This window comes from Postia placenta (assembly GCF_002117355.1).
Source record: "Postia placenta MAD-698-R-SB12 unplaced genomic scaffold POSPLAscaffold_5, whole genome shotgun sequence".
Classification (NCBI taxonomy): domain Eukaryota; kingdom Fungi; phylum Basidiomycota; class Agaricomycetes; order Polyporales; family Adustoporiaceae; genus Rhodonia; species Rhodonia placenta.
Genome location: NW_020169836.1, coordinates 1,188,029 through 1,213,941, shown reverse-complemented (window position 1 = coordinate 1,213,941; position 25,913 = coordinate 1,188,029). Strand labels below are relative to the sequence as shown.

Sequence of the window (25,913 nt, the reverse complement as noted above, 5' to 3'; positions counted from 1 at the left end):
CTGCTCGAGGTCACTTCTTTACGGCATTATCGCAGCCGCGGCTTGGCTGAGCGTAGAGCGCGTGTTATTCCCTCGAGCCTCCGCAAACTGCACAGGAGACATGGTGTAGCCCAAATTTACAGCAGGCAAGTCAATATATGACCTCGAGACCAGCATGATCTCACCTCGGTCGCTAAATTCATGCTGGTTTCAAGATACTACCTGCGCATATGTATGCGTTTGAGACGTTAACGGAGGTCTCGCAATGCCAAGACACTCAAAACTGATCATATATGTTCTTGGTTCATTGCAGGTGTCTGCCAAGAAATGATAGACGAGAGCTCCATGAACAAAAAGTACTTGTCCAGGATACTTCAAAAAGCGCCGAAAATTATTTGCCTGCCTGCTTGGTGCCACTGAAATGATGCGGGAAGTCTATCGAAAATACGGTGATGCGACGCACCATGACAATGACTGCTGCCTCGAAGCACTGCACAGGAAGACATAGGCGTCACGAGCATGGATGCTCGGACGGATCGGAGCGACAAGCACTTACCACTAGTCAAGAGAGACAAGGCTTTTCATACGGGTGGACTGTATGCGCTATGGAGGCGATTTTCAAATCGCTACCGACGTTTACTGGGGTGTCATTAATGTAATTGATTGACTTGAAAAGGTTGCACCAGATACACCGACCTGTTATGTCGGAGATGAGACCAGAAGCGCACTTGATTTACGCACAGCCGCACACGGGATGTACCTCACTTTTCAATGGACGTTTCAGATGTCACCGCAGATGAGATTTGGTGTCACGAATCCGAGTCGAGCTGGCAGCGGAACAGTGGCGGAGCTAGAATGGCCGTTTGAGCGAAGCTGTAACGTAGAAGTGTGGCTTGTTCCCGTTTCTCCCCGCTGCTCCATTGTCCTTGAACATTAACCCCGCATCTAGAACTCTGATCATACATTGAAGGCCTGGTGCGATCTCCATGGTGTTATTCCTTTCTGAACAGTAGATTTTGAGCCAAACCTAGCAGTTGGCAACACCCAGCGAACTGGCACGCGAATTCGTCCATTCATCAACCGAGTCTCGAAGTGAGTGCAGAAACCTGTTGTAGCAACCATCTCAGATTGACCGGCCTGACCATGTGGGTCTAGCCCTCTTAACGGCGGCACAGGGGCCGAATCTCACACGAGGCCCACTGTCGCTTTCCCCAGATCACTCCCTCTTCCGGCAGTGCCATTTGGTTTCTCCATGTCCTACTTCCACCTACCCGAGCCACCAACGCAGGCAACGCTCGCCGACGCCCGTAGGCAGCTTGTCCACCAGCGCAAGTCAGTTCAAGCGCTATCCACCCAGATCCAGGCCGCCGAGGACGAGCTCGCGCGCATTGTCAAAGAGCGGCGGTCTGCTATTCGCGAGCTCGAGACCGAGCGTGCTGCCCTCGAGGAGGATGTCTCAGCTACCCTTGCCTATGTTGCGCCGATCAAGCGCCTTCCCCACGAGCTGCTTCGCCACATCTTCTTGCTGAACTTTGAGGAGTATCCCTGCTGCGCATGGGTCCTCTCAGCTGTCTGCTCGCTGTGGCGGAGGCTGGTACTTTCAATGCCCGCATTATGGTCGAAGGTGAGTGCCCCAACTTCAATGTGGCTTTATGCAAGACTAGCGAGCCCAGCAATACCTGCGAGTCGTTGAAGAACAGTCGACCGTTGCTGCTGTTCCGCCATTGAGGGGCGAGACGATCTGCATTGACCGGTCCCAGGGTATTGGTCGTCATTTCCAGCCCAGAGGCACGTTCAGACAGAGGCACACGGGCGCTACAAACCCCATGCCCCAGTAGATCTGCCACTGGAGTCATGGAATGCAAATGAATATTCATTATCCCCGACAGACGTGGATGAGGACAAACAGCATCGCTGTTGCGGTTTAGGATGCAGATGCATTCATCTCAGGGTTCGATCAATGTCCGTGCTTGACGTGCTTGTGCATGCGGCTTGCGATCGAATTCATGACTTGTATCCATCTCCGGAAGTCCCTGCATTAGGTTCTATGGACATCCTCGTCGTCATCTTCATATCAGGGGCGTTCGCCTTGAGGCTTCGAGCACCGACGATCTCCATTCTCCACTTGGCCATGCCTTCTTACTTCGCGCTATCGAACGTATTCTGACCAAATGATTCAAGATCCGCCTTGTGACCACACAAGCAGCCTCCCCAGACACGATCCGCCTCTGGCTTGAGCGCTCAGGGACAACGGTGTCCCTCGACATCGAGATCTTCCTCCGCTCACAGCCCATCACCGCAGCAGGAGTGGAGCCCACGTTCCGGCGGCGGCTGACATCCCTCACGTCGCACTCGCTTACAGACTGGGGCCTCGGCGGGACATGGGCGCAGCCGCCGCCCTTGGTACATGCCTCGCTCGGTGCCGCAGGGACGTATGTACAGGTGCCACAGACGCCAGGGATCCACATCTTCCCCCTTCAGGCGACCGCGGGCGCAGGCCTACTTGTGACGAACGCGCCGAACGTCTTGTCGGCGACAGCGACGCACGCCCAGGACGACCTGTGGGGCATGCCACCGTTGGTGTCCACGGAGCGCGCGAGTGTGCATCAGCGGTCAAAAAAGAACATGCACTGGGGGCACATCGCGTTCTTCTACCTCGTTGAGCAGATGCACCGGTGGGAGCGCTTTGTGTTTCGTTTCGACAAGCAGTTCGCGTCGATTGGGGCGCTGAAGTCGATAGAAGGTATGTGCCTATGACGACTGTTTACGACGTGGTATATTTGACGAGTCTATATAGGCGATGCGCCTCTGCTGCGTGAGTTCGAAGTATCGTCGGCAGACCCGGCGTTCTACGGCGACTGGAAATGGCTGCCGTCTATGCCAGCGAATGCGTTATGCAACATATCGAAATTGCGCACGCTGACACTGCAACATGTGCCGTTCAAGTGGTCGTCACCCATGCTGCGCAATCTACGCACACTTTCAATCCGCACGCTACCCACATTGCACCTTCCACTAGACCGGATCATGTTCATGATCGCGGCGAGCCCGCAAATGGAGACGCTCACGTTGCACTTTGGCTCGCCGACGCCGCCGGTGCTCCCGCTCACGTTGACTACGCTCTCGGAGCTCAAGTCGCTCACGCTAAGTGGGCACTACCTGCTATCGACGCTGGTCGAGGCGCTGTGCCTGCCCGCGCTGGACAGCCTTGTGCTGGACATCGAAGCGCGTGAGCCGATCGAGGATGTCGTGTCGACGCTGTTAACGCGGTCGGGCAATCCGCCATTGATGCGTCTCTCGCTGGCGTACGCGTCGACCAGCGCGTTTTACTACGGCGGGGGCACGGGCGTCACGTCATGGCACTTCCTCCAAGAGCTCGACCATCTGCGGACGCTGCAGATCGGCAGTGCGCCGTTCGAGCCATTGCTGAGCGTGCTCGCGGGGCAGGACGAGGACGGACAGGGGCAACCTGACCATTGGGTGTGTCCAAACCTGACGGCGCTTGCGCTACGCGGGTGCCACTCGCACGGGGACGGCGTGCAGAAGCTCGTGCAGATGGTTGAGGCGCGCAACCCGGATGCCGGCAGCTTGAGCACGTTCGCGCATGTGGGGCCTGCACGCCTGAAGCATCTGGAGCTGTACGATTGCGCGGCGCTGGGCCCCGACGTGCTCAAATGGCTGAAGGAGCGGATCGACGATGTTGTGTGCACGGAGCCCACGTTTGAGGGGTGAGCGTGTGTCTGCTGGCTGCTCCGTAGCGCCGCCGTACTCATGCGTGTCTGGTAGCAGCTCCCCACGGAGTCCTGGCTATCATTATCTATAAGTGTTTCTCTAGTTCACTGGTCTATCTGTATCGTGTATTACACAATCTGTCTTTGGGTTTGAGGGTTCGTGTCCAATGTTGTGATTCACCCCCTAATTGTATCTGGTCCACAAGGTGGTATTGTAATTTGCATTTGCGCTATTGTTGGAAAACAACGCTTTCCCTTGCATGTATACTGTCGTACACGAGTGACCTGATACACAAATAACGCAATTCGATTGCATCTAACGGGGATTGCCTATGATACACACAATGGGGACAGCATGACTAATGCGCACAGCAAACGTAAGGTACAAGTGGATGAAGAACGGTTGAAGTAGCTCCAATGGAAATGAAGGATAATGGGCTATTAGAACTCATTTCTTCCCCGCCTCGATCGCGTCACCATTCTTACATGCCACAATCTTTATCTTGGGAGCACCAATGATATCATTCGATTCCATCTTGAACTGAGGGTTCTTGACGATGAATGTCCACACATCGTCGCACAACCGGTATGTGTGAAGATGGCCCTACGTAGAGGGGCGAGATCTGCATGAGCAGGACGAGCAGAGGTACAAACAGGTACCGGAGGACGAACCTTAAGCGTAGTCTTCTGCTTAACCATTTTGACCATGGTATCCGCCAGGGACTTGTCAAACTGGAAGGGGGCACTGCGTCAGCCACTATATGGGCGCGAGAGAATGAGCCACAGGACCTGCTGTAGAACCTTCATAGCCAGCTGCGGCGTTATTGCTCCGCTTGTAATCAGCTCGTCTAGTGAGTCTGTAAGGGCCATTCCAATACTGCAGCCCGGTATGCTAGTTCTTCGGATGCAACTGCGAACGTAGCGCATGCACTCACGAAGACCCGCGGTAGAACTCGTAGTATGCTGAGGCCATTGTGGGCTACACACGCAGTCTCTGTCTTTGGGTTACAGTTGAAGGTAGGACGAGAGGTAGACTGAGGGTCAGGCTACCGAAGACACCGATGAAGGAGTCCGAGAACGTTTGCCTCTCTTGTCGCCGCTGGTGCGCTGACTTACCCGGGTGACGTTCGTGACATTGATCGGTGTGATTCGATCCTCGGCCGTCACACCACAATGTCACGTCTCCTCGGTCTCGTCAAAGTCCTTGCTCAGCTGACATCAGGTTCACTTTTGTTTCGATTGTCTTGTTTGCTAAACGTCTCTGGTGCAGTCCACACTGGGTAACTACATCAGCCGCTAAGAGTACCAAAATACTTCAGTGAAGCGCTTTAGTGAGTCGGGACACTCAGAGTAACACCCTGAGCAAGATTGAACCTCGCTCGCGCACGTCGAAGCCTTCTGAAATCCGGCTGGTTGGAGTATCACTGAGCGGGTGCTAATTGCTGCGGGAACATTGTCGAACAGGAGGGACGAGTGCAGATCTCACTTAGCGAACCAAGGCATGTACCTTCTCGGAGGTTGTGATGTCCGTGTTTTCGCTTTCCCAGACATTTCTCAATGTTTATTGTACAGAATACATTTCGCGGTGTAACGCAAAGATTTGTTCTGTTGCATGGGTGTAAAGATCTTCTCGTGCACAGCGTAATCACTACCAACCGGTGTGCAGGCTTGCAATCGCACGTTGTGTCTCTACTCTGTCCGACGACAGCTCAACTGCTGGAAGTGTTTGCTACGCAACGTGCACTTGGCAAGCCGCTCATTGAGGTCAAAACCGGTGTTGTCGTTTCGTTCTCTCCAACAGGATCTTTGAGGTGCATGTCGAACAAACGCCTTGATGCCGTTGCACGCAAAGATATCAACAAGCAATATGCAGTGCCGTCCCGGTCGATCAGAGCTTAGCACCGACATCGTCCCAAATGGCAGCACAACCCAGCACATGATTCCCCACGTATAAACTGAGCGCGGTCTGCTTTCCCAAAAACATTGGCGAAGAAGATCGCAGATCCGGTGCTAGATGAGTATGCACATATTGATATGAAGCACCAAATGATCATGGATGAACTACAGTCGAGCCTTCTATTTAAACGCCCTGCCGGAAATGAGGTTACCCTTACGTGAATCTCATTTCATGCTGTTCATGGTGCGTTGACACTTCGTCTGATTCATATGGTTACTGGAACTTCTCGCGCACCTGATTCTGAGACAGACTTGTAACATTCAATGTCATCTTGGTTCCAGTAGATGCGCCTTACGAGACAGTCAGTGCTGTCGCTTCTTGCCTTTGCCTTGAGATAGTACGCCCCGGTCTAGTCGTGATATAGAACCGGACGCGCGGCATACATCGAGCTTTGACAGCTTCCCAGCCTTTTAATCTCCGTGGCAGCGCACAGCAGTGTTTTGTTGATATGGCAAATTATCATCCAGGTAGCGGTTGACTTGATCGGTGTACAAGTCGGTTTACTGCCCCTGTGGCGTTTTCTCTTCTCTTGGCATCTCGACACTGAGACTACGACGACAAGTTGGGACTCTATCATTTGCCTCAGTCCTTGCTCAGAAAACCATGACATCCGAGAACCGTGGAGCCAATGTCATGCCGTAATCAGGAATCGAGCGACACAGAGCTTCTTACATACGTGGACAGGTGTTGGTATCGCCAATGGATTTCGGAGACCAAGTTTGGTCCAACGGTGCACTGTATCTGGAGGCAGAAGCTCATCTCGTCCGCTCAAATCCGAAGAAGCCAGTGGGAAACGAGTCGCGTGCGCTATCTACCACGATGTGGTCCGACGCCGAGTACAGCAGTTCCCGTTCAATTACGCTATGGCACTATCTAGAAGTCGTTAAGGCGCCTGCCGTTTCCTGCATGCGCGATATCCATCGCCATGTGTACGATCGGAACGCTGTGGAAGAGGTGTCTGCGCACTAATATAAGGCGCAGATATCCAGATATCTGGCTCGAGATAGGCTTTCCCTGGTTGTGAGCGGCCAATGCCCGGCGCGACAGCGCAAAGCGATGCCTTCGACAATAACTGTAAGCGGATTGCATCCTCACATCATCAGGTCTCTGCATTGAATCGACTCGGACTCGGTCAAATCACCTTTAATCAGTGACATTCAAATTCGCGGCAGGAGCCACTTGTTTCTTGGTGTACGACACGGTGCTGCATGTTGCCGATGAGGTATGCGTCCCTTTCGGCCTAGAGTTTATTCTTGCCTTGACGCACACGGGTTTATGGTGGCAGGTCGAATATATATGGAGGTCAGCAATAGCACACCGCGTTGCATGAGACATTGTGCCATTTCATATCTCCTTAAAGCGGTCAAGGCATCTGGGTAAAATACGCGTACGCCTTTGTGAGACATCTACCATATCTTGTACAAGGGTTTGTATCTGCCTAGCACCTCTGGCGTGATTCTCATAGATCTTGCGCGTCATAGGTCTATTCTAGCTATGATTGCGGCCTCGGACGCGGGACACGCATGGAAACCCGCTCAATGTCAAGACTGGATAATTTACCAACTCTCCTTTAATGAATGTCTTACAGTCGTTGTTGAAGCTATCCTTATTGTCCGTAGTGCGTACTATCACTGCCCTGACTGCTGGCACTGCCATTGATGCGCTGGTTTAGTATATGCCTTGTTCAACCACAATGTACCCATTCTCACCCTTATCGCGGTGCTCTATGTCGGCGAAATCACAGCCATGGTCACGGTGCTCGCATTGAGCATACCGAAAATGACGTTCACCTCCCAGTGCGTGATAACATCCACACCAGTTGTCTTCACGTCCTACTGGTGCGTGATCTTGTGATCTCAGCTCGGGTCTGGACTCATGCCTGCGGCGCTCAGGATCATATCTCTTAGCTTCGAAACTCTGCTATTTGCTCTGACAATCATCAAGTTCTGTACCAGCATCAGCCATTCGGCCCTTGGGCGCGGTTCCATTCTGTTCGTCCTTGTACGTGACGGAACGTGGGCCTATGCCATTATCTTCGGTTCGTGATTTTTGACTGTGCTCATGCACAAAAGCTGACTATCGAGCAGTAATCATGCTAACGAACACATTGCTATACCACCTAGTCGACAATCCCTTGGCCGGGCTTTGTTTCTTGTGCGTCAGATATGCTCCCTGTACGGAAGGGATCATCCTCCTGACTCCGTTCCATACCAGCTGGCAGCTTTCAGTCATGTCATTTGCAGTATGTAAAGCATTAGCACCCTGGGGTTGCGCTACTCACTCCTATCGCAGGGCTCTCACGTTCTCCTCAATCTGCGGCGTCTCGCTGTGCGTCATACTACACATTACAGGCGCAGCATCTGGACCGCCGGCAGTGCACACACTATGCAGTTTACTCCGCGGTCGACTTTCATGTCGGACAGGATGTCCGACAACGATATCGAGCTTCATGTAATTCAACCCCGGATGGACAATGGGCTCTCGGACTCAGATGATACGACTTAATGTCTCAGAGACAATTTTATGTTACTGCAGTGTAGCTACGGCGTTGCAACCATTGAATTTGCCGCTTTGCCTCACGAGTCTCCGCCGAAGCCCACAAGGACCAACTGTCACCTACATGCGAAGCGTGACCATTCCGGCTCGGTCGATGTTCTAGCAAAACATCCGGCTTTAATCACCGCGACTCCCATGTATGTATTTCAAAAAGCAATCTAGTTTAGACGGGTGTCAAGAATTACTAGAATTAGCGTAAACACCCCGGGGTTTTCTGCAGTATGACTCGTTCAAACACAACGTGTAGGTACCCCTGCAGGATTATGGCGCAGTGCGTTCGGTGAGCTCGTCGGACGTAGGTGGCGAAGCTAGCTAAGATGAAAAGCAGAATGAATGTTGTATGGCCTTATGTATCTGACAGCGTCATTACTATATGCGCGACACGCATTCGAACTGGCACGCCCGACGGTGAACGATGGTCGAGGGTCTATACACGAGATTTCGTAGACACAAAGATGATGCGGGGGACATTCGAGTTGCCCGTGCGCGGAGCGTTGATCAACGAACACTAACTCTGACGTGTTTCGACGTGTTCGTCAAGCGCGGACTCCTCCACCATACTGCGTTGAGGCCTTACCCCAGAGACAAGCGTTGGTTTTTAATGCCAAGGAATTATACAAGTATTGAGACCATTACAATTATATCGGAGAGTTTTTGGTGCATCAAAGGCAGATATGTAAGAAGCACAACAAGGTAGTCCTGAATCAGCGTACACGATGCATGAGATTCCAAAGGATAAACCCCCACAACACACACGTTATGCGGCGGCTACCGCCGTTTGCTCTAGTGTAGATGATATAGCGTCCTGATTACGCCCTGCGTGGTCCAAAGTCTGTGTATGCGTGAGATTGATACCTCTGCCTACCAATAGCTTGCGAGGTTCGAGCTTAAAGCGCTGCTTGACCTTCGCCTGTTTCTTCTTGAGCCGCTCCTTGCATCGTGCACACAGGGTGCCAGCATAATTCGCAGGAAGAGAGCGATGGCAAGATTTATTGCCACATATCTGCACGTGAAGAACGTCGTCAAAAAGTTGTAGAGTTTGGCATATGAATGACTTACCGCTGTGGCCGGAGTGGGTTCTGCCAGAGTCTCTTGAATACTCGGCGATGCAGCGGGTTCACCTGCGATGTTCCCGTTCGTTGTGGCAAGAGTAACAGACGGCACAGAGGGAGCAGACGAAGCAGGAGCGGCAGGAGGCAGCTGAGGCGCAGCTGGGTGCTCGATGTGGTGCTCTCCTGCAGTTGCCTGGCGCTTGTTGATATTAGACGCCGAAGCTTCAGAGTCCTGGTCGAAATGTCGCTTCCGCCTTGGGGCTGCTGCCACAGAAGTCGGTCGATTGTGAGGCTCGCCGGTCTTTGCAGAGAATGCGCTGAAATAGGTCGATGCTGAGGGGCTTGCGCTCGAACCGTACGATGCCAGGGTTTGGTTGAACGTCTGCGAAGCGGCAGTGTACTCTGTTCGCGACACGAAGTCGGCAGACACCTGGTACAGGGGTCCAGAAGGGGGAGGTGGCGGGGCGTATGGCTGACCATAGGGAGGTGGATAAGGGTACGGTTGGCCATATGGGCCATACGGAGATTGATACATGGGGCCAGGTCCATAGGGAGGGCGGGCATATTGGTAAGGCGTATACGGGTAAGGCGACGGCTGACTGCTATAGTAGGGAGGCATGTAGTAGGGCATATACGATGATGGCATGGAGGGGGCCCCTGGTGGCGGAACCTCGTGATGGATAGGTAGTGGTGAAGCAGCTGACGCGGGCGGAGCTGTTACGGTAACGGACGGTGGTAAAGGCGGATGGGAAGGCTCGGCCAGGACTTGGGGCACGCGCTCCGACGCGGCATGAGGAGTAGGAACCGGCGACGTTTGATGAAGCAACTCAGGTGGCTGGGTGCCCTCAGCAGGAGCCGAAGGTGTCGAATTCGTGCTATCGCCGGATGTGTTGGCCGACGCAGCCGCTGCTTTCTTTCGCCGTGAGCTCTTCTTACTCGTAGGCGCCGTAGCCGCACTTTCCGCCCCCAGACTTGCTATCTGGTCTGCAGAAATGAGGAAGAAAGGATCAGAGCCCGGCGGAGAAAGGCCAGTTTCATGAGGAGTTTGTTCTTGTACAATTGAGGGGGCTTCGTCAAATGATGGTGGCGGCACCTAAGATAGAATATGAGTACTGATGACGACAGTATAGTATACCTGGCGAAGGAGCCTCACCGAATCGGCTAGCAGGGGATCCATGAATACAAGTGCGGGCTGTACAGTAGTCAACTGCTCGATAGGTTCAGGCTCCGAGGAGGGAGCACTACTTTCTGGTGGGACTTCGGCATCTGAAGGAGGTTGCGACATCTCCTCAGGGCTGGGTCTTTGGTCTACCGCTTCCTCCGGTAGATCACCGGCGCCCGATGCTATAGGACTATCCTGCGCAACAACTTCTGTGGTTGCCTGCGCCTTCTTTTTCTTCTTCTTTTTCTTCTTGGGCTTCGTAGCACCCTCTTCGCCCTCCAAAGCTTTGGACTTCAGCGTTCTCGGTGTCCGAGGAGGCCTACTGGGGGGCGGGAGGAGGCCGCTGTCGCGCAATGCCTTCTCGCGGCGTCCCTGACGGTCCTTCGCCCGGCACAGATCGCACATCTTCCAGGGGTTGGTGGGCGCAAGGAGGTTGTAGCAGGCCTTGATAGAGCACACGTGGTTGGTACGTCGCGTTCCTCGCGCAGCAGGTGGAACACCGGTCTTAGGCTCGCCAAAGGGGGTCTGCGGTCCGGACAGTCCAGAAAGGATTGCAGCCGTGTTCGAACTGGCATTGCCCTCTTCGGTCTCCTCGGTCTCCTCGCGTACTTCCTCGCTATATTCGCCGTCGGCATCAAGACCATTATCGTGTTCTCCAGACGAGGTGGCAGCGCTCAGCTCGACTATGCCGTCGTGACTATCCACGGACATTGCGCGGGCATTGGCACTCGCAGCGGCAGCCCAACCGTCAAAGGCTTGCGCCTTCACTTCCTTGTCTCGCACGCGCTTGAGCTTGCTGTGATACCGGTTCTGCAGACGATGCCGCTCGCAGCGAAGAAACTTGTAATCGCCGGAGAGGATCTCACGACAGTGCGAGACAGTGCACATGCGAGGCGCGAGAGGGATGTTTTGTAACGCCTGCATTGCCTCCGGTGCAGGCGTCCCATCCGCGCGCCATTCGCGCCATTCTAAGGGGTTTCCACGAACGAGAGGCTGCGTGATTGTGATCAGATGTAGCTCGCGAGATAGCTTAGCTTAGCTTACCGGAAGCCCCGCGGTGGCCCTCTGAAAGTCTTCATCGTCCTGCATTTTCTGCATCTCAGTGACCGCAACCTCCTTCTCGCGCCTCCACTTTGCACGCTTTGTCGTACCATAACTACGATAACGATCTCTACAAGGCTCACACATCTTGAAGAAGGAACTGCCCGAGACGAGAGTTCGGCAACCCTTGATAGAGCAATATCGAGGAGGCATCGCAGGATCCACCAACTCCGGGGTACGAGATGTCGAGCCGAATTCATTCGAACGTTCGGAGTCAGGTGCTAGGGAAGCTTCTGTATGAATTGTGACAGTCAGTAGGGCACTCTACTATGGGGAGTTCCATTTAAAAAGCGGGGGTAATCGATAGCACTTTTGTCCGCAGCACTTTCCAAAACAGACCACCGGGAACCTCAAATGCTGCATGAGCTGCTTGCAGTGAACGTGCGAAAGCAGCCATGATACACAGTGTATGACAAAACTGCGCCATAGTAGGAAATCATCGTACTACAGATTGGACACAGAGTGAGGCATCCGATTCTAGATAAATGCACGTACCATGATGGATAAAAACAGCAGATGAAAAAGCGCGCTCTGTGAACACACGACAATGAGTGATATGCTATATTCATCTGACAACCTTTCCTCCAGCCGCTCAACAGTGTTTTCTGGCCACAGTATCCAACATAGGTCACCAATCTCATCGGGGCTTGACCACCGATTGAAAGAGGCATTTGTGCAGTATCATGCCGCATAGTCTCGTGAGCCGATGAGATTATAGGCACACCCAGCGGATATGATCGAGACATTTTGAAGTGCATATACCCAGGAAGAAGGAAGGTGAACACAAGCACCTACCGTTATCTCCGCCTAGTTGATCATGGATCGGATTCGGGAGTGCTGGGACAAGAGCGCGAGAGAGCTCCGAATCGTTAGATATCAGGGCGGGATCAGGAGGCTCATGAGAGAACCCTGCTTCAATGAGAGCAGGATCAATCGCACTTTCGTCCCAGATCGGTGCAGAAAAGTCGAAGGGCTCCGAGTCATTGTGGACATGACGGGCAGAGGACTGAGGCGTCAGTAATGCCATTTGAGTGCGGAAATATCTCATATGTATCTTTGCAGCTTACAGCAACATTGGAACGTGAAGAACGGGTGCTTGTTGCAGTCTGCACGGTGTCATCTGGGGGCATCCAGACCACAATGCCCTGTTGCGAACCCAAAGCCGCCTTCTCCATCTTGCGCTTGGCCCGCTTTGTGCTCGCGTAAGTGCGATGGCGGCCGCGACATGTCTCGCACATCTTGCGCGTATATCCGGCTGGGAGAGGTGCACCGCATCCTCTCACCGAGCATCGTCGGGGCTGTCCATCGTCAAATTGAGCATCGTCCGCATGTGCGGGGAGTTCACCGCTGGTCGCGCCATAGAGTTGTTGGCCAGAAGGAACGCTGGGAAAGGGAGCAGGTTCGCGATAATACTCTGCCATCCAGACGTCGACTCGGCTCTAGTCCATCCACTGCGACTGACACGATTTGGGAACGATTGGGAAGGAGCTGGACGGATGCAAAGGAGGGGATGGCGGAGATTGAAATCCCTCGTACGCAAGGACCTCGGCCACCGCGGATTATAGACTCCTTCCATATCCTATTCCCGACTTGCAGAAAGACTGTCTACTTCGGCTACTCTGCATACCGCATTTCATTCATGTAAGGAAGATATGGCATACAGAAACACTTTCCCTGGTAGTGCAAGAAGTTGCTCAATGAATAGGTCAATTATTCTGGACGCCGCATCACAGATCGGAGGCGGTGGCCGGAGTCCCAGAGTCTGGACCCGTTTTGTGTAATGCACACGAAGTCCAACAGCCACCTCCACTTTCCAACTGCGCTGACATTTCCATCTTTCATCTTTACTATCATGGACGACCTTGACGAAATCATGAAACTTACAGGAACGCATCGCTGGGCAGCAGGGCCTTCCAAGCCCACGTTTCCACGGGTCAAAGGATATTTCGCGTTCCCTCCAACCGTCACCCCAGACGGACACATCGCGTTCACGTTCACAATCAAGGGAGCAATTGAAGGGGACTCACGAGAAGGCCGCGAGCGGCAAGAACGGGCATCCCGGGAAGCTGCAGAAGCGCGCAAAGAGGCGGCCTGGCAAGAACGCCGCCGGCGCGATGTCCAGCTGCATGAAGAGCGTCTAGCACGCGAACGCGCTGAGGCGTTGACCGGCGAAATGGCATGGGTGCGCGCAGGCGGTTCACTTCGCGACGCGCACGGGCGGCGCGACAAGGTGCGCACGGAGCAGCTGCGCGCAGAGATCCGTCTGCTCGACGAAGAGGCGCGGCTCACGGCCCAATGGAACGCGTATGAAGCACGATGGTGCGCCCTACTGGCCGTAAACACCCCTGTAAAATTCAAGGATGTGCCGTGGCCATTGCCCTCTGCCGTAGCATCGGTCGACGATCTCGTCCCTGGTGCGATTGAGGAGTTCCTCTTTGGGCCACTGCGCGTGCGGCGGAACACAGTTACAAAGCGTGAACGCTTCAGAGCGTCGTTTCTCAGGTGGCACCCGGACAAGATGTCTGCCTTGCTCCAGAGGGTGGTACCAGAGGACGAGTCTGCTGTGCAAGAGGGGGTGAAAGCGGTATTCAGGTGCCTTAGAGCCTTACAGGAAGCTCAAAGGCGGGGTGGAGATCTTCGGTGATTGTCGCTGTACTGTCTTCCATGTTTGTTGACGTTCAAAATTGACACATTTTCATGATCAATCGCAGGACATGATCCTTTCTGTCTTGCACTCACGGCCTGTCATTACGCACATAGGAATCCTCATACTCACCACATCAATGTTCGGACAACACCGTTTGATCGTCTCAGTACTCTATCAGACGCTTTGTACTAGTGTCCCATCATAATGATATTGTCTCCAAACCAACAATGCCCTGGGGCGTCATCTTTTCACAGCTCCTTTTCACATCTCATGGGGGCCTTCGCGGGAAGACAATAGTGAAGCCATCACGTTCACCTCGGTGGTAGTCCGGACTGTGGACTTTCCCGAGGTGATGTGATCGATGCTGCGTACAACCTGAGATCTTCCCGCTCCTCCAGGAATGCGCGCATCCCGACGAGAAGATCTATGGGAGTTGATCACGAAGGTAGGAACCAACAGACAGAAGTCCAGGAGTTACAGACGATAGGCTTTGGCGCGATCTTCTGCCGCGCACTAGAAGATGACCGAAGGCATGTTTCAAGTCTTTGTGTTCTCAACATCGAGGATTTCTGTCAAGTCACGTAAGCAACCCGACTTCGCATCCCATGTAGCCGTCCGGACGCTACAGCAGAAGTCTCATACCACGGTCTACAGCTACTGTAGGACATGGCCTGAATGGTTGTAAACAAGAAAGGCGAGGAACCGATTGCCGACGGGACGCTCGGCGAACGGATTCGGCGTGGAGGTCGTGGTCGCGCCACAGCTGTCAACCGAGATTGCAAACCCCCATGACGCAGAAACATTGGTTTGGGCAACAACAATCTGCTGCATTACTGCCCGCTTTTCCGCCTTCGTCGGACAGATCTTTCCATAAGTGCTGTTCGGCTCTTTGAGTTCTGGTTTAGGCTGATAATCTGTGTAGTGGAGCCGAGTTGCGGTGTGCCCTGACAAACGCAAGTCAATCTTCTGTGCACTGGTACCTTTTCCTAGGCGCGCAAGCACATCAATATCGCACAACGCATGAGGGATTTTGAGGATTGATAGGCTATCAATCCTCAATATCCCTCATGCATTGTAAGTGCGACTACCTGAGCAAGATGAGGGTGTCTTAGCATGGCGCTGATCATCACCGAGCTTACTAGGCCAAACGCGTCTTGTGAAATTTGAATTCGTCAGGAGCCGCCACATCGACTCGCCGACCTACCTATAATGAAATTGTGCAAAATGCTGGACAGGCCCGTCGCGACGCACCTTTGACGATAGCTGTGTTCGACGCGTCAACGACAGGCGCTCCAATGTCTGACGCTTGATGTGTCCACCGCCGGCCTGAGTCTTTCATCATCGTGTGGCTCTGGATCTTGGTCCACCCACAGATTCGCGAGATCTCCGCAAACCCGGATCTAACGATCTTGTTTCTTTGACTAAAGTCTTACATGCAACCTTTGCCGCCGTGCCTACAGCGGCAGTGTCGTCTTTCATGTTTAGAGCCGGACCGTGTGCGCGGAACCTGCGATGTGTCAAATTTTCCCTCACAACTGTAGGCTCCCGAGCTTCAGACTGACGCATTGTTCCTAGTATATCGCTGGCGAGGGTAGCGGCATTTGTTGTCAAAGTTGTGTCATCAAGAATCACCGACCGCCCTGCCTCTCAGAACGCTAGCACGGGCCTCAAAAAGTAGGCCGGTCTGTTGACCGGATGCAAACAGTAGAGACGGGGTAGGCACGGCGTCATCCCGGGGTATAAAACTCCCTGTATGGAGAAAATGTGGTGAGTTGCATCCAAAGTTCGGTCCGCGGCAGGCACACGCAACTCTGAAACACGAGCAGAGTCGGAAAGAATACAACGTATGTGGCTGGAAGGCCCCACTGTCCACGAGTCTGGCCGCAGCCTGCGCATTTTGTCATGATAATTCAGCGTTTGCCCAACTCCTGCATCCTTTTACACATACGAGCATCCTCCGTGACGGCGGAGACTTACAACATTGCTTCCAGCATGTCTACTTGGTGCGTGATTCGCATGCGCCCCAACGCCACTGCTCAGGGAGCTATCGATGGAAATTGAAGCAGATCATAACATACGAGTGGCCGTGGATGCTTGACGGAAGCTGAAACTGTACCAACATACTAATCTGAGACATGATGGGGCGGCCCAAGTAGTAGCACGAGGGTTTGTCTGAGGGTCCCCGCAAGATGTAGGTACACCATTAATCATAATGCTATACCCACTATAATGCACAACGCTGAAGTCGCCCGAAGGCTTCGAAGTGAGCGTTTCGGTTTGAAATGATCGTCGTATTTAGTTTTGCCGAGATTCCGCAAATCTGACTAGACACACAGTTGATTTGTAGTGCCACATAGTGACGCCAACCAGGGCTGCGTGCCTACCGCCTGCTGCGAGCAAGTAGACGCCGAGTAAGCACCATCGCCGCCCAAGGCTTATCACATTTAATATCCGATGTTCGACATGAACATCTTTGTCGGACGTCATATTGAGTGGACTATAGGGTGCTCCGGACAATTTGATTAGGGGGCATGCGTTTGAGACTGAAAGCTCTAACTGACGATCAGCGCCCATAAGACACATACACATTGCTGATTTCCCATCCCCAAAGTCCTTCATACGGTGACAATTACGTATCAGATCAATGCCTGATAGGTCTGCTTTCAGGGCGGAGAGGCGGATCGAAGCAAATCGTAAGTAGTTTGTCACAACTTTTCGGTACAAACTGTGCCAATCTCGAAGCGCTTGTACGGCATTCGGGGAGTAACCGGATCGTCTGTCCGAAAGGAACGAGGGAGGGGTTCATAGCGCCTCCCGCGACGCATGAAGTCCCTCAAGGAGGCGATTTGGTGGATTGTATCGAGATATCCCGTTCACAACGGGCTCACACGACTCTGAAACTCGAGCACAGGTTGCGGATATTGTGCCGTACATTCGCTGGGCGAACCTTGTACTCCACGAGGTCGGCCGGAACCAGCACATTGCGTAAAGTCAAATCGGCGCCATAACGACAAGTTGGCATTTAGACATGCATGGCTCGCGTGAGGCTCCTAATGTGTCTGATACTGATCAGTGCTGCGGCCGCCACAACCAGCTAGGGCGAGGGAGGTAGCAGGTGACGTGGAGAGGTGGCGGACGACCTTCATGTACTGGCGTCCTGGCAGCGTCTCGAGGAAGCATATGACGTTCGCATTATACTAGGCGGCGACGGGATGGCAACGAAGCGTCATCGAGATCCGCTAGCAGAAGCAGCTTGGTAACCATACGCACATGAACAATTGGCGAACGCCTCACAGCCGACCGCCGTTCGTATTGTCGTGGCGTTAAACAGTTCGGACCTCGTCGTGCGCTACACGGGAGCGGTGCAAGACGAAAGGGCGATGACTGATGGCTAGAGACTCGGAAGACAATGCGGGGGCACGTACCTCGGTAGAGGCTGTATCCCGATGGATATACACACATGTGCTCGCCCTGTCATTCGGTGATAGTGAGAGGACCCTGGGGGCGGTGTCTGCAAGCCCGTTCTGCTTGACTACCGCTGGGGGTCAAGCCAGCTTGCTAGAAGGAAAGGACTGCCTATGCTTGTCCTAGAGGATGATCCTCGACCGATGGTGAGGAGGTTCCGTCGGAGAAAGATTGGATGCGTGTGAGTACGTACATGCAAGTTGTCCTTGTGACGCCTATGTCCTGCCGGAGAATCCGGCTTCACACGAGCACAGAAGGGCGCCTCGAAACTCCCGCGGCCGGGCAATTCCCTGCAATTCCCCAGAAGAATATTTACCAGTCCGCGAATGTTGGCACTGCGGTACACGCTCGCCTCTCGTGGTGGCCGGGCCCACGTGGCGTGATCGATGCATCGAGATCCAACTTAATTTGTAGCCACTCTTGCGGGCCAAGGCAGCACAGGTTGACTCGCTACGTGCATTTATATAGACCCCATGTCTCCCCCGTACTTCATTCCCATCCCTTCCTCTCGCCGCCACTACCCACTTCCATAACATACCGGATATCTCGCGTTACCGAATATGGCTGGTGCTACGCGAGACAGCCATGCCGTTAACGGCTACGACGACTGCACATTGTGCTCTCACGATGCACGTCACTTTGCGGGCCGAGGGGAGCTCATGTGAGTCCTGTTAGATAGATAGCGAACCCAAAGCAGCTAACGTGTTCCCCATTTGGCAGAGGCGCTCCTACGGCGGGTCACACGCTGTGAGAGGACCGCTTGCGCATGCTATTTGGAGGATAACTTACATTGGTGCTGTAGCCCCGACCATGGCTACCCCGAATATGGCTACACAACTAACAGCCAGTATCACGCTCATTCACAGTAAGCTGTGATGTCCTACCAGCTGACGTTGTGCTGACGTTGTTCTAGGCAGAGTAGCATAAGTGGAAATACTGCGTTCAATAATGCATATTATGGCCGCACGCAGTAAGTCTCTGACAGCGTCGCATACTCGTGCCGTCATTGAGCAACACGGCCCAGAATGCCTAATCAACACATGACCATGAACGCGCCCTCCCTGCCAGTTCATGGGTACGCTCACACTCGGTTCGTATGTGCGAGTGGATATCCACATATATTTCAAACTCACTCTATTACATTTGCAGGATGGTGCCGGCCACGGACTCTAGCGTCAGGCCGCAACAGCCATCACATTACGTCTATCCGCATCAGGAGGGGCATTACGCGCCCTTCCCCGTACACGAGGAAATTAAGGATCCCCCGTCATACGCGTACACTTCGGTCCCTCTGCCCCAGCCTGCGGCTATATCGCCTTTGGGAAGTAGTCGGCCTTCGATCTCGCCGTATGAGAGTCTCCGCCGTCTCCCTTCTATCGCGGATCCATTGTCCCAGAGCGCTCCGCAAAGCGTCCGCGTGCGCTGTCGCTGGAACGCGTGTATTATCGACCTCGACGATATCTCGGCCGCAGGGATAAAGCGTCACCTCCGTGACTTCCACAAAGAGCATGCGGTCGAGGAATACAAAAGCCAGCGCGGTGTTTGTCTATGGGCCGACGGCACCCCGTGCATGCGCGACCTCGACCGCGCAAGCTTTGGGAAGCACATCGCCTCTGTGCACCTGAAGAGCACTGCTGCGGAGTGCCGGTACTGTCACAACGTGATCGGGAGGCCGGACAGCCTCAAGCGTCACATGCGTGACCACTGCCCCTACCGTCCCTCTAGCTGTTGATGCACGTACTTTTACGTGCTCTTTCAAACTTCAGGCGGTTGGGTTCATCGTCTTTGTAAAATTGCTCTCGTATTCTCTCATGTGATGACTCTGGTAGTCGCCCTTGATGCCGACCTGAATCGAGATCTACACGACCCTGCTATTGGTTCCAATTCTCTCCCTTCGTGTAAAACAGCGTACGAACGACATCATGTACATTATGCACTTCGCTTCACGCATTCTGGATTGTTAAAACTGAGCTTCCACCTTGGCGCTTCGGTCGCCGTTCTTATATTGTGGGCGCAAATGGGTAGACGTTCAGCGCATAAACCAGGTACGCACCTCGATCATGCTGTTGATCGCCGATGCGCCCAGCGATCAGTCGCGCCCGACTGAAATCGATGAACTGAAGTTGGACCTCATATTCAATCAAAAATCAGGCCCCACGCCGCACATACCTCGTGGCAGGCTACACGCGACTGCTAAGTACTGTTGGGCGCGGGCCACGGCCTCTATTGCTCCACTTGTTGGCGATCGGATGCGGGGAAAGGACCGCCGGGGTTTCAGGGCTGCATGAACAACTTTACTAGGGCCAAGTCGATGGGCAACTTCCTTCAGTCGGCATCCGTGACAAGGCTCAGACTGGATATAGATATTGATCCGAAGCCCCTGAATGGAAGGTGTCGACTGAATGGGAGTGCGGACTATCTATTTACCGATGGCATTGTGCGGCGGTAATTGCAGCTACTGTTTGCTCGGTGCGGCGGGAGACAGATTGAGCGGCGGAATAACTACAACTGAGGAAGTGAAAGAACCATTCCAGCCCGATCCACGCCTCGTCATCGGGCCTCAGGATACCGGGCCGTGAGTTAACCTCATGACCGCGGAGCCAAGTTTGTTTGCATCCTCGAGGCGGTGAGGTCATTTAGAACGGCCTGATTAGAACTATTCGCAGCGTTTAATGGCGGATATCCAGATATGCCGCAGGGTGTGTGGCGTACATTATGCTAGCACTCGTCCATGCCCATGGAAACCACACGCAAGCTATAGCTACTGACGCCCATCTTCTCCCGGGCAGTGCCAATAGGTTGTGAATGACAGCACCCAAGGAGCACCGCCTGAGTGCTAGCGGAATATCGGACCCTGTTGCATACTCGCATTGCTTCTCGCAAGGCGCCCCTGTGTTCATCCTGCCGCGCCGCACACGGCTGTGTCAAGACCCCAATAGGGTTCTTCGGTTGTTTGACTAACCCCGGGCCGCGAGTAGATGCTAGTACTTGGAATAACACGCCTCCACAGCACAGTGCCCCTGATAGCAGCCCACGAAAATTGACTCGGGGATGCCAGAGAGTGCCTTGTACAGGTAGGCGCGGTCCTGTAGCGTGTCCACCATGACCGGTCAGACAGTAGTACTTCTGAAACGACCTCATGTTCATGATGTTTCCTCAATGCGGACGGAGCTAAAAGATGGGCTGCATGATGTAATGACCTCTACCTCCCTAGCGTCGGCCATGAAGATTTCTATCCCCAGCCACGTCGCAGTTGATACTAATCCTGGCAGGAATCGCAGAGCATCAACGTATCGTTGTGCCAGAAGTAACGTACTCATCGATAGTGCGGCATGTGTGGAGCCTATGAAGATGAAAGTCAGCTATACCCTTGTCACAGAGGCTCACTACGCATCCAACACGTCAGACTGCTCAATTTCGTCAGCCCAGAGAATATACCTTCGGGGAAAATCCCAGTGTATCTCGTAAACTAACCCAATCTTGGAATGCCCGGCAGTGGGCACGATCAAGATAAGAGGCAAAAACGTCGAAGATGAAAAGTTGTAGATAGCGTTTAACAGGCATGAATAGAAGGTTCATCCACCAAATGGCCCTGCTACGTGCAGTATCAGTAACTGTGCCATATGTTCAACTATCACGCACATATAGCTTGTGTTATCATTCGCGCGTGGAACATATTGGCTACCCCTCAGTGAAGCCGCAACAGGCATCAATAGCGCCAGGAACGGCGCTCAGGCTTCATGGGATTTCTATATCCACGCCTATGGCTACGAGTCGCTGTCAGCGCCCACAGCCGAAGGATCTACTTGCAGATACATCTGACCGCAGTCGTAAGGTGTTCTGACCTGGGTAGGGATATCATGTTTCTGATGATGTCGACTATGGGCCCTTGTGCTGTTTATGGCTTGGAGCGTTCCTCGAGTTTGAGACAATTTGCAAACAATAATCCGCGATGACAGTGAGAATGTTACAGCCTCAGGCAACAGCCGCCCTAAACAGTCCAGAGTGTCCGTGGTTACGATCGATTACCCAGGCACCAATCCGGCATGGACCGAACGTTGTTTGTCCTTTACGATTCGTACAATTCCAAGAGTGCAGTCGGAAGCTGCAGCGAAATTTGTAAGTTTTTCCGATATTAAAATTCTGGCTAGATCGTGACGGCTTCATGCGACCTCCGGGATGCATCGGAGAGAATGTTCAACGCTGCGGGCCCATAAGCTTATCTTGCAGCCCTGGAAGAGCAGGAGAAGTTCATTATCTCATGGGCATCTGGCTGCCTGGCTGTGCTCATCGGGCCACCGTCAGCCCCGATGAGCCTTCGGCTTGAGATCATTGTATTGAGAAGCTCTGGTCTCACGAGGTCCAGAGGGACTTGCTTCGATAAGCGCTGCGTCGGACATGCCCCGCCTCAGGCTGGAAACTGGATCACCGTCGTCCATAATGAGAAACGGCAACGCAATGCCCCACGCTCCCACTGAAGCTGGAGACTCCGCGCAGCTGTGGACCTAGGACCACAATTAGATATCAGTATCATTCGTCAGATTTTCTAAGTACTTTGGGTGTGGCCAGACGGTCGGGGCTATCCGTTCGCTGAGGGTCAAATATATGTGGCCGCGAGGAGATGATCTTGTTTTGCTGGTCGCGCGCCACGTCCCGATCAGGTTTGATCGACAATCCAAATAACGATAAGGTGGATATTCAAGTTGATATCTCAAGTCGAACTTCCACACCCTGTTTCCTCGTTGTATTCGTCGGCTCATACTCATGATCCGAAACACATCGCATCATGTGCTGGATGGCCGGACGAGATGTCGAGTCGAGAGAGCGGTGACTTCTGGGAACCTGACCGTAGTTCCTTAACGAAATCGCAAGCCAATCGGACCCGCTGTGACTCCGTCTCTTCACTGATAGCTATGAGGGTCGCTGTGACAACCAGGGAAAGATGAGGGCGCGAGTGTCGTCGCGCCGAGGGAGGAAGAGTATTCCTGAGGTGCGCGCAGTTAATATTCGACTGAGGGGCAGGAGCCAGTGCGGGTCGGGTACTTTGGCCTGGCTGAACGTGATGGGCACATCGTGGTCAGCAGGAAGGACCTTCAAGCTCAGGCGTGTTCCCTTGCCGCTGTCGTGAACAAGCGTGACAGAAACCTGCTCTCGCACTCTACGACTCCGAAGCTCTTGAATGAAACATATAGAGTCGTGTGGCCGTTCAGGCCTCGAGCTGAGCCGAAGTCACTCGTGGTTCAGATTTGGCTACAGCAGGGTCGTTCATGCCGAACCCATGACAAGCGCTGCGCCCTGCATCTCTCTATTAGAATGTCTCCAGGCGGAGCCGGGTTTCCCCTTTCGGGATGCATCGTGCGCGTGCTGACGCGTGTCAATATCTTGACCGGTGATTCCATTCAGCGAGTGTACCTCCCAATTCTTGCCCATCGCCGCGCAAAGCAAAGTTTGATTTCAAGATCGTATAAATATCTCTGCGGTCCTCGACATGTGGGCACACCGATCTTTGCCACCACTCGGCCAGTCCTCCTTTACTCATCACATCCCATGGCCCTCCACTACCCTACGTCTAAGGAAGAAGAGCCTGAGCAGCAGCTACTATCGACATCGTGGAACGATATCGATTCTGGTGTGATGTTGCTCTCCAACTCAGGGTTGGTAGCCATTACCCTTCCGTTGGAGGCTCTCAGTTGAGACATCCGCAGGTTCAGTCTCTCTCCTACGGATCCGAACACACCCACACAAATGGCAGGGTACTGGTTCCCGTTGTACTGATCCCAGAAGAGAGGTACTAACACTGTCATCCAGACCTTCCCACTGGTCATACGCGATGCATCCCACATATCCCGACGAATATGAAACGCAACAGTGAGTGTCATTCTCCTCGAGTTGCAATTCGTCGCAGACCGTTTCTTCTACTCCGACAGAAGACATTCAGGCACTGTCCAACCTACTGAGGATGTTCATTATCGTCTATCCATCGCCACCAGCGAACGTCGGGACAAGTAAGTCTAGCCCATGTACAGCTATCGGCCGGTCATTCTCACACATTCTCAACACTCAGTCGCTTCGCGTGGCTGTCAGACCCTATGGATACACTGGCAGGCACCTCCCTGTACGTAATTCTATCGAGCATGTCATTTCTGTGTCTATAATTGAATTCACTAGCCATCCGGACGACACACTTGAGAGCCACTACTACAGCCTACCATCATCCAACCCCGCCTACGATCCACACGGGGCCGAATTTCACACAGGTTTCTCCAGTCACACCACCATGCCTGTATATCATGAACCAAGGGGGCAACACGCCTCGTTTTCCCCTTTCACGAAGGCGCCGCTCAAACGATCATCGCCCCTTTCCAACACATCTCCCACAGATCTTCCACGACCGTGTCTATGGAGGGGGTGTCACATTCAGCTCGACGATGTGAGCGTAGGCGGGATCAAACGCCACCTTCGCGCCTGCCACCACCAGGATGCCGTCGACCAGCACAAGTCGCAGCGCGGATTCTGCCAATGGGGCGGTTCTAAGCCCTGCCATCGTGAAATGGACGTCGCGTCGTTTGGCAAGCATATTGCCTCCGTGCACCTCAGGAGCACAGCACACGAGTGCCCGTACTGCGGGGCTGTGATCGGCCGCCTAGACTCGCTCAAGAGACACATGGCGCACAACTGCCCCAAACGAGACGAGCTGTGCTGCTGAAAAGACAGCGTCCCATGCCAGGGCTGCGTTTCGGCGCCGCCTTAGGTTGTCAGGTCATGCATTCGAAAAGCCAGGCGTACCGTGGCTGGGAGATGCAGGACACATGGAAGCATATTTTTAGGTCAAGCCAACCTCTACTAAGCCCAATTTGTGATCGGCATGTTGGTATTCTCTCGCGCTGGTGGATTCGTTCTAGCCTTGTTCAGCTACTCATGTGTCCTTATCCATCGTCTAATCTTCTTGCGATCCCTGATACCGACAATGTAGGAGTTATCCCATACTACAGTCTCCCTGAATCGATGACCGGTCATTCAGGCCCAATCCGAACAAGTTGCAGCCTGGGTCCGCAGCCCCCGGTGAAGTAAGCAGTCACTTCAATCTGTCCTTTTCCGACAATCATGAGAAGATGGCTGGCAGCCAGCGCGGGTCCAGGCAGCGAAACATCGGCGATTGAGAATCTCGATACACATGACTGCTTTAGGCGGCTGTTTTGATCAGCGTCGTAGCCTAGACTCAAATCGTGTGAGCCCGCTGTTAAGAGGATGTCCACAACTATGGAAGCATCTATGCATATTCTCATTGCGTTCTTGATACGCGCGGACTAGCATCCATTGTATCCCGGCCGTCGTACATGCCCGATGCCTGTCTTCCAAAAGCCAGAAGCATATGTGGGACTGTGCTAATCGCCTCAGACCGTGCGCTTGGACTTCATGTGCACCCCAGAACCTAATAGACGAAGCGCTTGACAATCGCTTCCTCCGATCGGGGATGCATTAGAAGGACAGCATCGACAATGAATGCCCGATATTGTGCATCTTGCAGTTGGCGTTGGCTCCGTTCCCGCATCGCTCGCACGATCCAACCCTGCGCAGCGTGTGTAGTCCCCGATGATAGATTGCGATAGACTTCGGAACATGGCTCAACGCGATATCGGGAACGCTACACGACGTTCAAGGGCAGAAGACCAAGGTCAGAGTGCTATTGCTAGCATAAGGTCACGCCATGAACACGACGGGGCGCACGGGATTCACGCGGGGTGTCTGCTAACTGCAGCGACATGTTGCAGAAATGTGCGGCAAAGCAACGGCAAAGGAGCTAATGCTACGGACTATAAACTGCACCTTCTACGCCCGATCGATTCGCGTTCGAGGCTTCTCTTCTCCCACGTTCGCATGTCATGCTAAAGTCTGTCACAATGTTATGCCGATATCCAACATTGCGTATACCTTCCGAGGCCTGCCAAGAGCAGACAAAGCAGAAGGGTGTAGAACCACCAGATATTCGGATATACTGGCTCCTTCTACGTCCCATTAACGTCTCGTTTCTGGGGATACCCCCGAAGAAGACAGAGATAAGCGGGGGAGGGTGTCCGGGTCTGCGCAATCTAAGCAAAAACTTGCAGGAATAAGATCTCTTCAAGGACCTCGTCCATTGTGCATCATATGGACAGGACTTCCGGCAGGACTTGAGGCTGAAGATAGAAGAAACGCGTACATGTTTGATCCAGCTTGTAGTCAACGAACACGTGGGGTGTAAGTACCATGCTCGGTCATGTGA

General features: G+C 53.5%; 8 protein-coding genes across 8 annotated transcripts; 5 read left to right on the top strand and 3 right to left on the bottom strand.

The window, feature by feature from the left end:
• Positions 1-1,231: 1,231 nt before the first annotated feature.
• On the top strand, positions 1,232-3,711 carry POSPLADRAFT_1045786 (hypothetical protein; the record flags this gene model as incomplete). The annotated part of the gene is made up of 3 exons (XM_024478860.1): positions 1,232-1,537; positions 2,161-2,722; positions 2,777-3,711. 3 exons carry the CDS (start codon positions 1,232-1,234, stop codon positions 3,709-3,711), a joined length of 1,803 nt encoding a protein of 600 aa, XP_024340256.1.
• Positions 3,712-4,000: 289 nt separating this feature from the next.
• Positions 4,001-4,780, bottom strand: POSPLADRAFT_1180386 (hypothetical protein). Its single transcript, XM_024488753.1, has 4 exons — positions 4,646-4,780; positions 4,500-4,587; positions 4,383-4,442; positions 4,001-4,314 (listed from the first exon to the last, which is right to left on the bottom strand). Exons 1-4 carry the CDS (start codon positions 4,681-4,683, stop codon positions 4,159-4,161), a joined length of 342 nt encoding a protein of 113 aa, XP_024340255.1. The 5' UTR covers positions 4,684-4,780; the 3' UTR covers positions 4,001-4,158.
• Positions 4,781-6,698: 1,918 nt separating this feature from the next.
• On the top strand, positions 6,699-8,385 carry POSPLADRAFT_1045784 (hypothetical protein; the record flags this gene model as incomplete). Its single annotated transcript, XM_024478859.1, has 11 exons — positions 6,699-6,741; positions 6,819-6,969; positions 7,149-7,207; positions 7,256-7,285; positions 7,340-7,463; positions 7,487-7,505; positions 7,528-7,705; positions 7,755-7,821; positions 7,960-7,995; positions 8,019-8,118; positions 8,203-8,385. The coding sequence occupies 11 exons, from the start codon at positions 6,699-6,701 to the stop codon at positions 8,383-8,385; spliced, it is 990 nt and encodes a 329-aa protein (XP_024340254.1).
• Positions 8,386-8,980: 595 nt separating this feature from the next.
• POSPLADRAFT_1139796 (hypothetical protein) lies at positions 8,981-12,959 on the bottom strand (the record flags this gene model as incomplete). Its single annotated transcript, XM_024485086.1, has 7 exons — positions 8,981-9,226; positions 9,283-10,368; positions 10,429-11,430; positions 11,482-11,593; positions 12,080-12,143; positions 12,334-12,544; positions 12,606-12,959. The coding sequence occupies 7 exons, from the start codon at positions 12,957-12,959 to the stop codon at positions 8,981-8,983; spliced, it is 3,075 nt and encodes a 1,024-aa protein (XP_024340253.1).
• Positions 12,960-13,390: 431 nt separating this feature from the next.
• On the top strand, positions 13,391-14,377 carry POSPLADRAFT_1139843 (hypothetical protein; the record flags this gene model as incomplete). Its single annotated transcript, XM_024485089.1, has 2 exons — positions 13,391-14,130; positions 14,299-14,377. The coding sequence occupies 2 exons, from the start codon at positions 13,391-13,393 to the stop codon at positions 14,375-14,377; spliced, it is 819 nt and encodes a 272-aa protein (XP_024340252.1).
• A 730-nt stretch (positions 14,378-15,107) lies between these two features.
• Positions 15,108-15,834, bottom strand: POSPLADRAFT_1065708 (hypothetical protein). Its single transcript, XM_024481986.1, has 3 exons — positions 15,330-15,834; positions 15,248-15,261; positions 15,108-15,195 (listed from the first exon to the last, which is right to left on the bottom strand). The coding sequence occupies exon 1, from the start codon at positions 15,749-15,751 to the stop codon at positions 15,524-15,526; it is 228 nt and encodes a 75-aa protein (XP_024340251.1). The 5' UTR covers positions 15,752-15,834; the 3' UTR covers positions 15,108-15,195; positions 15,248-15,261; positions 15,330-15,523.
• A 2,376-nt stretch (positions 15,835-18,210) lies between these two features.
• Positions 18,211-19,382, top strand: POSPLADRAFT_1055515 (hypothetical protein; the record flags this gene model as incomplete). Its single annotated transcript, XM_024480650.1, has 6 exons — positions 18,211-18,311; positions 18,371-18,397; positions 18,453-18,515; positions 18,564-18,620; positions 18,675-18,740; positions 18,800-19,382. 6 exons carry the CDS (start codon positions 18,211-18,213, stop codon positions 19,380-19,382), a joined length of 897 nt encoding a protein of 298 aa, XP_024340250.1.
• A 3,815-nt stretch (positions 19,383-23,197) lies between these two features.
• POSPLADRAFT_1045779 (hypothetical protein) lies at positions 23,198-24,356 on the top strand (the record flags this gene model as incomplete). Its single annotated transcript, XM_024478858.1, has 5 exons — positions 23,198-23,279; positions 23,459-23,518; positions 23,556-23,655; positions 23,715-23,765; positions 23,819-24,356. 5 exons carry the CDS (start codon positions 23,198-23,200, stop codon positions 24,354-24,356), a joined length of 831 nt encoding a protein of 276 aa, XP_024340249.1.
• Positions 24,357-25,913: the final 1,557 nt, after the last annotated feature.